At 42.5% G+C, this 11599-nt stretch overlaps 1 protein-coding gene across 1 annotated transcript; it reads left to right on the top strand.

Moving 5' to 3' along the window:
* Window positions 1-8019: 8019 nt before the first annotated feature.
* On the top strand, window positions 8020-11560 carry LOC309409238 (small ribosomal subunit protein eS27-like; the record flags this gene model as incomplete). Its single annotated transcript, XM_082005360.1, has 3 exons — window positions 8020-8038; window positions 10373-10483; window positions 11532-11560. 3 exons carry the CDS (start codon window positions 8020-8022, stop codon window positions 11558-11560), a joined length of 159 nt encoding a protein of 52 aa, XP_081861486.1.
* Window positions 11561-11599: the final 39 nt, after the last annotated feature.

The raw sequence follows: 11599 nt of genomic DNA, 5'->3' as shown, positions 1-11599 counted from the left end.
CGGCGCCCATTCACGGGGACGCAGCGCCGTGCTGCGTCACGGCGCGCCGGAAGCACCCCGCGCCGACGGGAGATGTAGTCTGCGGGCGACGGCAGCGGGGAAGCTGCGCGGCCCTGCAGGAGCTCCGCCCCTGCCACCGGCTGGAGCCGCCTAAGGGGGCGGCACCGCCCCCGCAGCCGCGGAGCATCTTCCCGTTAGGAGGCTTTAAGGCGAGGGCTCTGGTGGGTGCGGCCGTCGTGCGCGGAAGCCGCGTACTGTGTCCGCACGGGGAGAGCGGCCAACTCCGCGGCTGCCGTCCCCTGCCCGGCGCTGCCGGAGGACCCTGCGGGCACCGCGCTGCCCCGCCGAGCCAAGCACTCTCACAGACGTCATCTTTGAGGTTGAGCTTTAAAAACCTACGCGCACTGACGCTAAGTTCACGCTCGCCCCGTTAGGTCCGAGAGGCTTTGCATTCTTGCTGCGCAGTGGCAGTAGATGCATGAGTCGTTTACGTAGAAACACTGGCATCCTGAATTTAATGACGCTTGGAGAATTGCTGTCACTGAGCGATCGGATGGCCTTATTCTGCAAGGGACTGGGCTAAATTCTGTTTTGGAAACTAGCTAAATTTTGTAAAGAGTCATGTATTTTATCTGCTCGAGTGACGCAATAAATAACGGCAGAATACTGCACATCACCAATAAGCACAGGTGAAACATGAGGTGTATGTGGCCTCAAATGTTTACGTGTCCCTTTGGGAGTGTCAAGTAAGAAATAAACTTGTTCATGCAACAGAAAAGTTATTTTCACGCAGTCTGAAGTAGCACTAAAAACGGGGGCATTCTAGAACAACGTGGCTATTCTAGAGCACTTCAATAAACACTTTTCCCCATCTTTTCCACTGATAATTATCCGCTGGTGTGAGGCAGCCTCATTATGTATTCATTATGCTGTGTTCCTCACAGGATGTCACGAGGCACTATAGAACTAAATAGCATCACTGCAACACTTTAAAATGACAGGGAAGAGCTATTGCTTTAATTTAAAAATTGTAGCCTTTAGGCAAGCTATAAACAGAAATCTCTAGCTGTATAAATCACTACAAGAGTTCCCACTTCCCTCTTAGGAAAACAAAGGGAAAAGAGCCGTTTTCCCCAAATCGTTCACTGAGGGATTGTCATCCTGCAAGGCCTGAGCTTCCTTTTCAGCTCCCCCCAGGCTTCCCCTCGCCTCTGTGCAGGCACGGCCCTTTGGCCGCCGCTGACCAGGGCACCACTCCTGCTAGTGGCCCAGCCGGACACCCTGCTCGACAGCCGCCTGGAGTAAGGCAGGAGTGAGGTGCAGCGTCGGGAGGCCCTGAGAGCCCCTGTGATTCCTCCTTAGCTGCAAGTGTTTCAAGCACCCTCTAGATGGGATTGGGGGGTGCAAGTGTGATTCAACCACCTAACGGCAGCGCAGAGGCATCCGCTTGTAAGTGTCTCCCATCTGCAGCCAGATCTATTAGTTACTGCCCAGTCTACAGCTGTAAAAGGTTCTTTCTCACTTTTTTGTGGTCTTAATTTGGCAAATATATAAGCTGAGTTCTATACGAATCAAACAAAATCAGTTTTGAATATTAAAGCTCTGTCCTACATGGTTAGCATCCATATTCCAAGCACACAAAAAAAATCACTCCATGACATTAACCTACAATTTGATGGGGTAAACCAGGGATAAACTAGTCTAACGCCTGGCTGCATTTCTGCAAAGTATTCTGAGGAATCATGCTAAGCAAATGCATTCGGCCATTATAAACCTTGAAAAAGCAAAAGCTGTTCTGCTCCTCATCGTTAATTATTCCAAATCTTCCTTGTTAAGGGTCTCAATTTGGCAGTGTTCCTGGCCAATACATGTTTGTGTTAACAAACTATCAAAAATCCAGTACCAGATCTGATGTAAATCTGTACAAGGTGAATTCAGTAAGAGCTTGTCATGAATGCTAATCTAACTTCCAGTTAATTGTTTCAAAATCTAATTTTATATCACAGGTGCTGTGTTGTCATTTAAGTAAAAGTTTCATTGTTTGTTTGATTGAGACCTCTGGGAGACCAGGATTATCATCTGATAGAGCAGAATCAAGGCAGCAAAACAAGGATGAGGGAATTGAAGGTTCCTTGGGTTTTTTTTTTACACACTTGGACACCTCTGCCCAGTTCAGGGTGGAATTTGGAAGTGTGGCTGCTTGTTTCATTTTTGTACCGTATAATTAGCAGTTGGGCTGTTTAGATATTAAGATGGGTTGTTACAATATTTATTACAAGATTTAAGGTTATAGTTGATAATGGCAACCTGGCATTGAAGCAGTCAAGCCAAATTAGTTAATTATTTCTAAACTAGCATGAATAATCTGATTATAGGAAACTGCAAATGAAAAACTAATATCTGACATGTTTTCCTGCATCTGTATTTTCAGAGACATGAGTTGCTATGTACTGTAATTACGGCCATACTGAAGATTGCTGCACAATCGTATTTCAGCACTGAAGAGGGTAATTTTGGGGTTAATACTCACTCTTCAGTTTTATGGAACAAATAGGCTTCCATATGTCTCTGGAGCAATATGTTTGTGATCGCCATCTGTTACTCAAGAGTAGTTTTATAGAAAAATAATGCAAATTACTTCCCTCTTTAATTACACTGGTGCTTTGCAATATTGCGTTCTGTTCTGATTTGTAATAGTGCCAGTTTGCCAGATTCAAGGGACAGATGTTTACTTAACCACGAACTTTAAAAACAAGATATAAAAATTAAGAGTTACACTTTTTTTATTTTCTAGAATACGGAAAAACTGTAATTGTACAATTGCATACTTTGCAATATGTTAGTAAAACTTTGAGGAGTACTATCAAAGCTGTTAAGGCTCAATAACCAAGCCGCTACAACACCTGCTCCATGAAAATATGTTGAAGCCCAGTTTTTGTTATTGCACTAAATTGGAAAAGGCAACATTATTATATTATTATATTGCATTATAGTCAAATAGATCAACTACAATTAAACATTTAATTTTTTTCTGACATGGGAGAACCACTGAAGGGAACACTGAACATATAGGAAATAGAAAATGTTTGATACTATGGTTGATGTTTTGTCACGATGTAAAAGCAGACAGCACTGCAACAGTGTGACACTGATTTGTACATTTCAAAAAAGCAGAATTTTAAAACCCTTTACACCCCTAAATGACTGCTCTAACAGTTTGGCCTGAATACCAGAGCTGCAGCTCATCCAATAAACAGATGTCGAGTCCCAACCAAGATAGGGCAGAATTCTGTTAGTCACTGAGGTGTACGTAAAGTGCATCTGTTAAAGCACTCAGTTTAAGAAAGGCACTAATACGAATCAGGAAATGCAATTCCTCCCTCTATGCAAATGCAATAAATTCAACAATCCTTACATACACATTAAAGAAACCAGGAAATACTTCTGACTAGTTTATCAACACCTACATTTTTAAGAAAAAAGCAGATTACATTCCTACTTCATTCCCACTCTCATTTTTACTTTCTCAAATGACAGACATCATTACTTCTACCTTTCATAAATACTTTTTTCCTCTCAGAGCAAAGGTGAAACTGGTTAGGTAAAAAGAGAACTGTGTGAAAATCTGTCTTTAATCAAGCTCTTTTGTTCAACGCATACGAAACTGTAGGAAATTCTACATCTTCATTGTTTAAGGTTTCAAAAAAACAATAGAGTTTAAAACATACTGGTAGAACCAGGATCCTGGGGGTTTTTTTTAATTTTTTGGATTAGTTGGCACTAATTGGAATCCACAGGTACAAGTCCTACAAAAGATAATCTTATGAGGCAATCTTACCCCAAATGCTGCCTAACCGCAAATCATTAACGTGAGCTTTGCTCCTTAGCTTTTGGACTCTGCCAGCTAATATGATAATATTTTTGATATATGTCTTTAACAACCCTGGTTTTCGCAGATGCCTCTGCAATTTATTATTCTTTGATGACCATCATGTGACACTCCTTTAAAAAAAGTCACTTACTCCCCAGTTCCAGTAAATATGTCTTTTCATGGCACGTAGACACGTCTATGGTCATTCTACACTTCGCCATACTGCATTTGATATGTCACTATGTCCTGCTTTTAGGTCCTAGCTTTAAGAAGATCAATGCATAGGTTTACTTTTTTTTTGTCTTTACAAAGTACAAAGTACTCTGCTTTACTCTGGTGATCTGAATGTATGAATTTTCCATATGTATATGCTGCAGAACTTCATATAGAAGAGGTTGAATCAAGTCATTACTGGAAAAAAATAAAGTATGTACAGTTCAATTACAGAAAGGAAAAGCACTGTAAGACTCTTACTTGTAAGTTCCATTAATTTCAAGGTTTGCTATTACGGCAGTGCTAAAAGTGGACCTTCTTCAAGTTCCAGTGCTAATCTAAACTACCTCAGCATAAGTATATTTAAACCAAATGACTACATGACATGGTCTACACCATTAATTTATAATCAATTAAAATTATAATACTTATTTCTGCAGTACAGGCAAAATCACAGGCAGACTGCATTCCAGATCAAGCAATACCACTTGAAGTGAACCTACTTATTTTGAGTGCAGCTTAGAGCTGGTTAGTGTATGGAAACCTAAACAGTCTTGAAGATTGTACTACAGAGGCACCCATCCACATGTTAGTATTCTAGACAAACCACTACAGGCATTAATAAGGTGAATTTGTTCTCTTAAAATCAGCCAATACTTCCTCAGTGACCACATTCAGTTTAGATGAGGTTTTGTAGTAACCCCTCCAAAAAGCCTGTATTTTCGTGACATCAGATAGCAAATCCTAAGGACCCACCCAAACACAGCTGCAGAAGGCCACAAATGGAGCAGAACATGGTGCTACTCAGCACCAGGTGTCAGCGGGTGCTCTGCCGCTACCTCGCTGGTCGCCGGGAGGGCTTGCTGGCTGTACCAGCCCAGCAGGAGACCACCACAATGCATGTCATCAGAAACACGGATTCAGCTTTTAAACAGCGAGAGGCTGCTACTCACAATGCAGAAAACAACTCCCAACTGTCATTATGTTGTTTTTAAACATCTCCAGATAAGCTTTGGAAATTTTCTGTCGTCATTCTAGCAGACAGATGATGTTTCTTGTTCTTTTCTCTAAAATGAGACCAAAGTCTTTGTTTGCTGGGAGAAGGCTGGAAAGGGGAAGTCATTCTCTTTGACCTGAATCTATCCCTGTCTCTGTAGGCCACACCACTGTGGTACAGACTGCATTTCTCTCCTCGTTAACCTGCAACTTAAACTCAGTGCTGCTTCTGAAGAATATACTTCAAAAAAAGCTTCAATCATAAGATTGAAGATGATGCATTAGGATTGACTGATTCAGCAGGTCACTGAACTACAAGCAGTTACGAAAAGGAAATGAATCTCCAAGTAAAACCAAAATAGAGAACCAGAGGATTGTGTCCAAAACACATCCTGTTTTCAGATCATCCTGTGTGCCCCTCCTTCCACAGAAACCAGTTTTTAACATAAACTGTGACTCTGAAGTCTTCCTCAAGCACCAGAGGGTCCTTGCAAGAAAAGACATTTAAGAAGGGAAAGCTAGAAGGAAGAGGTGGAGGAGGGTGGCACTTCAGCAGTTTTTTGTTGGTGGTGCTTTATACATTGTGAAGGTATTTTCTTAAACAAAAGAAAATCTCCTTCAGATTCTGAATCAAGACTTCTGAATTAATAGATTCTCCCCTTTCCCTTCTGCTTGCAGAGAAGTAATCTATGTTTGAAAAAGACTGGATGTTAGTAGGAACAGCTAAGACTCAAAAACTGACTCTGCACTGACAACTGGTTTGTGTTCCTAGCTTCACAGGACAGCATGCAGAGGAAAGTATAAGTCAAAGCCTTTCATATTAAATTCCCCGTGGTACAACAAGAAATACTTCCAAAATACCTCTATCTGTGTGTCATCACCTCTCCAGCGCATAAGGAAAAAATGCTAACAGCATTACAATGTTCCAAGACAATGGCGAGAAGAGGAAAACCAATATAATGGCTTGAAGCTCTACAACCCATGGGTATTATTCCTGCAGAATAATGTAGGGTTTTGAGGTGGGAAGAAAGTATTTTCAAAGTTGTGTACAGTGTCAGCACTGGAGAGGCCACCCCAGCTTTGAGAATAATGTCAGAAACGCATGCCTCTATAAAACTTGTATCTTCATTTGTGCTCATGGCAAACTTTTAAAATATTTTTCGCTAAATGCTTCAGTTCTCTCTTCAAAAAGGATGTGGTTCAGCACACTGCCCGTTGTACATTTTGGAAAACTCATGCTAAGCAACTTTCATAAGGTCTGTTTGTGCCACTTACTGGACTTCCAGTGAATTACAGTTTCAAATGTTTTGGGCTTGATTAAATTAAATCCAAGAGTCTTCACAGATTATATTTGTGATTATTTTTATTGACTTACAGAAAGAAAACTCAACCTCTTACTAAAAAATTAATAAAAATGGTTTTTTTTGCATTCCCACTATCTGCAGTATTTTTGTTTCTCACAGGTTCTCTAAATCGGTTTAAACACCTAAATGATAACTAACTGAAATCCTTCGGCATTTTTCTTTTTGACTGGGCGGGGAAACTGCAAAAGAGTAGGCACATAGGTACAACTTCACGCAATGTGTCATTTAGTATGAAACGACACACGAGCGACAATTTCGTCAGCATCTAATATAAAAGCAGATGGGACTTCTAGATTCCATTTATTACCTGAAAGTACCTGTGCCCTGTATTAATCTGTTAGAGCGAAAAACGAGATTTTTTTGGAAAGAGAACCGCAGGCATATCGAGACTCCATCTTTCTCTGTGCTTCATCAGTTTTCGGGTGCCGCTGAGAGCGAGCGCTGCGGTACTGCCCTACCACAAACACTGTAACGGCCATTACAAAAGCTCTCCCGCTGCTTTTTCCTCCAAGTGCCGCTTTGCCTACGAGAAAGCGGTGAGCGCATTCCTGCCAACCCGTACGCAAATCCTCTGCGGGAAGTTACCGGATCACGCGCAGCCTCTCTGCGCTTATTTCCTCACCGGTCCGAGGCAGATAAGCCGCGTTAGGTGCCGGGAAACGACACGGCGGCATTTTTCCAAGTACCGCACGCAACGCTCCTGCGAGTAAAAGACTCCCGCCCGACTTCCGGCAGCCCGCCCGCCGCCGGCGCCCTACGCCCGCCGCCGCGGCAGCCTCCGGCCCAGATGCCCCGCTGCCCCCGCCCGCGGCGCAGCCGCCCCCGCCGCCGCCGAGCCCCGCCCGCCCGGAACACCATAGACCCGAGTCCGCCGGGCGCCCGGAGCACCTCGGGCTGCGCGCCGCCAGCGCGGCGCTCCCTCGCGCCCGCCGGAAGCGCGCGGGAAAGGGCGGGCGGTGGCGACACGGGGCGGCTCCGCGGCAGACATGCCTGTGAGTTGTTTACCCGCGCAGGCCGAGCCTTTCCGGGGGGCAGGGACCGGGCCAGCGGCCGAGGGTCCGTCCCCGGGGGCCCGCTCCCGGCTGACGCCTTGGTACCGCGCCTGCGGCGGGGATGTGGGGTGGTGGGAGGGGAGCGGAGCGGACGCGCCCGTCTCCGGCCGCCGCCCTCCGAGGGAACTGGCGGCGCCCAGCCCCGTGCCCAGCGGGGACGGGCGGGCGAGCTGCCACCAGAGCGGGCAGACGCTGCGGTCGCTCAGGCTGCTCGCCGCTCCCGTCTCACCGGCAAATGCCGGTGCCCGGGAAGGCCGGAGCGGGGTTTCGCTATCCCCGTCGCCCTCAGCCCTGCCGGGGAGGTTGGCCCTAGCGCTTGCGGCCGCGCTGGGGACCAGGCTCAAGGCGGCTTCGTGGCATCCAGCCTGTCCGAGCGGCCTCAGCGCTGTTTAACAGCTGTTGTGCAGTGCCTTTTCCCTCTTGTCCTCCCCAGCTGGCTAAAGACCTTGTGCACCCCTCCTTAGAGGATGAGAAGAAAAAGCACAAAAAGAAGCGTCTTGTACAGAGCCCAAACTCCTACTTTATGGATGTAAAATGTCCAGGTACATATTTAAAATGTTTATATCTCGCAGAAGGAATGAAACTGATTTTGTATGCGGTTCATCTTCATAAAAGGTCTTTTTTTTTTTTTTTTTACCTTAAATGTGGTTTATCTGTTCTGTAGGGAAAAAAGTCTGTATATTGCTTTGGGGTTTTTAAACAATAAAAGTGTTTTCCACCTTTTTCAAAAGTTAAACAATCAGCTTTTTATTTTCTATTCTAGAGGTCTGTCATGAGATTTTGTTGGTTTTTTCCCTTTATGAAATCCTGGCAAGTGGGGGGAAAAAAACAAATTCCAGATTTGCACATCTAAGAAGTGAGACGAAACGGATCCTTTAAAGCATTCATGGCATAAGTTTCAAATAGAAGAAAACATTGTTTTCCTCCTTTTGGAAGTTGTTTGATTGTGGAAGAGCAACCAGAAAACCTTTTCACAAGGATATATGCAGGCATACTGGGACTTTTCACATAAAGCGAAACATGCGCAACTGCCTTTTTCACATGTTGCTTTTAAGCAGCTCCCATATACAGAGGTTGTATTTAAGGTGTTGCCTATGTCTGCTTTTCACACATTTTCATTACTTTGGCTCAGAAACACCTGCATAACCAACTTCTTTTATAAAATAACCCATGGGATTTTCTAGCGCAATTATAAGAGCATGCTCTACCAGTGAGCAGCTTCTTTGATCAGCACAGCTACATCCACAGCAAGGCACAGAAACTGTCAAGTGTGGTACCTTACCTCCTAGAAACTACTGCAGTATAAGAAGATTGTAACAGTAAGAAAATGCATAGACTTACTTACAATAGTGATCATCCTGACTAGAAGCAGGGAATTGTTGCTGTATTCAGGTTTTCTTACTATCTTATTCTTTCTTAGTAGCTTAGATTTCTAAGGAGATCTGAGACACTGTTCTCCATCTAAAAGTGAGGTAAATTCATTAAAACTTTGAAAGTAAAGTGTGGTTACTTTTTAAAAATGCATAGTTGCAAGGCTAAGCCACTGATATATTTTTTTTTTTAACTTTCTTCAAACCAGCATACATGCATGCATTATACTAAGACAGAATTTATGTCAACATAGGTCATTGGTTATCTTTATTATTGTTGAATTAATTGGTTACTAAGTTTAAGGGATCTATAGAGCAAAGTGGGCAAGCTTGTATCATGACCAAGTCCTAAGCACAAGGCACTGAAAATACCAGCCAGCCTTTATGCATCATTCAGTGTTGTTGGAAGTTGCTTCCTAGTTACTGAAAGGGATTGGGCTTGTTTCCCTACAAAATGCACAAAGGTAAAAACTCATCAACGTGGAAGTTCACATTCATGGGGGCAGAACAGTATTTGCTATGGTTAGATTTTAGCTGCTAGCTGTTTTTTGCAAATAAAGATTGGTGCAGTTGCTACTTGTGATTTAAGCAAAGCAGAAATCTGTTCTGTCCAATAGGACTTCTCTCTACCCATCAGTTCTCCTGTCGGAGAGAGCTTTCTGAGGACCTTCCTCACAACATACATTCTATCTTAACTTTCTGGTCCCCACATGCTGAAAATGGAATCTGTGCTCAGCTTTATTTATTTGTCTATTTTCTATATCCACATTCAGATTAAATACTTCACAGGTTTTTCTCTCTCCAAAAATTCCTCTTGGCTAATTAAAAATACTTTTCAGGGAAAAGAATGAAAGCACTGAAAATCCCTTTGTCTAAGCCCTGTGTGAGAGTGATTTCATTTCTTAAGTCATAGAATTTAGGAGTTGTAGACAAGTGTTGCTGATGCCTCTTCTTCCATCTGGAATTAGTGAAGTTACTCTGTGCAAGTCTTCTCGTTTAAATATGCTGCTAGCTTTGTAGAATGCAAGCAAGCACATGCCCCATGCATACCAATTATTAAACACAAAGCAAACACAATTTGAACAGCAGTGTTTGTAGTCACAGCTTCCAGACTTTGTCAACAGCAGCGTTCTACTATTACAAGTTAAATATTTCTCTAGCTAGATGGGTTCTTCTATTCAGCAGAGAAGGTTAGTCCAGAACTCCTCGACTTTTTTTGCAGGAGACATATTACAGGCAAATTAGGGGTTGTCAGCCATGAGGCTATGTTGATTTCATATGAGGAGTCAAAACTTTCAGTTAACTAACTTGCTTTCATATGCTTGTTAGTAAAAGCAAGTACTTCAGACCACAATAACAATGTTTTGTTTTACTTGGTATGCTGTGTAATGAAATATAGATCCATTTTTGGACAAGTGTATTTAGAGTATCTGAGTCAATTACACATACAATAAAGAAATCATGCTAGAAATACTCAATGGAAAGTTTAATAATGCTGTTTTCCAGGATGCTACAAGATCACCACTGTATTCAGCCATGCTCAGACAGTAGTTCTATGTGTAGGGTGCTCAACTGTTCTGTGTCAGCCTACTGGGGGGAAAGCAAGGCTCACAGAAGGTAAGGGGTAATGTTTAGCAGCCTAAATATATACTTAGATGAAGGCATTTGTGTATTTATAGCCTGTAAATATTTTAATTTTCATTTTGAAAATTTTGCAAATTGCTTAGAGTTGGCTAGTAAAAACATTGTTAATGGGCCCTGAATTGCAAATTTTTATTTAGATTCTTGTTTTTAAATGGCTATGGCTATAGATATGCCAGGCAGCTAAGCAGCTACATTGTGATCAAACACTCGACTTTAGGTGCTTTGATCTGTCATTTCCTTTAGCCTGTCTATAATAAATACTGCCTATTTAATTCTGAGCTACGTTTAGCGCATTAAAAAGCACCATTAAAGGAGTAGGGTACTTTTGCCAGGCTAAAGCGATTCTGTGCCACTGCAAGTCAGTGGGGGCTGGCTTGCTTGCTTGTTTTTAAACAGTAATACTGTAAGGCAGTTCCCTAGCTCATGTTACTTTTTTTTTTTTTTTAATTATAAAGGAACAAAGAACTACTGATAATGATATACAGATAACTGGTATAGCACCAGTAACTTGAAGTGCAACCCAGTGTCTGGGATATATGAAAAACACTGGAAACACTTGAGAGCTTAAAAAAAAATTAAGTAACAAATCCAGATTTTATTCACGTTTTGTTTAAAGGACAAAAGGTAAATATATATGCACATTACAAACAGTATTGCTTATACAGATGTAGTTTATATGAGGACAGAATACCTGAAGTAAGGCTGTTGAGCAGTTGAAAAGGTATCAACAGTCCTAGCAGCTGTTTCAATTTGAGGTTTGTATCACTAAGGGATGGAACAGTAGACTGAAACTTTAAAAGGCATCTGGAAGAAGAGAAATAGTACACCTTAGCATTATTTTAAGATGAATTATGACAGCCATGTTATATGACAGCCAAAGTGCTAAATCTTTACCTCCTGTGGTACTTGAAATTTAAATGTATTGCATGAGTTTTCCTACTGAAGTTGGGTGGGCAATTTTCCAAAGCAGTCAAACAATTTAAGGATTACTCATATCTATACTCATGTGATTTTTTTACAGGCTGTTCGTTTAGGAGAAAGCAACACTGAACACTTCAGCATGGGGTTTTGGATCTGTGTTCCTGAAAG

The sequence above is a fragment of the Phaethon aethereus genome (genome assembly GCF_964289735.1).
Source record: "Phaethon aethereus genome assembly, chromosome: 12".
Lineage (NCBI taxonomy): Eukaryota > Metazoa > Chordata > Aves > Phaethontiformes > Phaethontidae > Phaethon > Phaethon aethereus.
The sequence above is the reverse complement of the archived record's forward strand: the minus strand, read 5'-3'. Positions and strand labels throughout refer to the sequence as shown.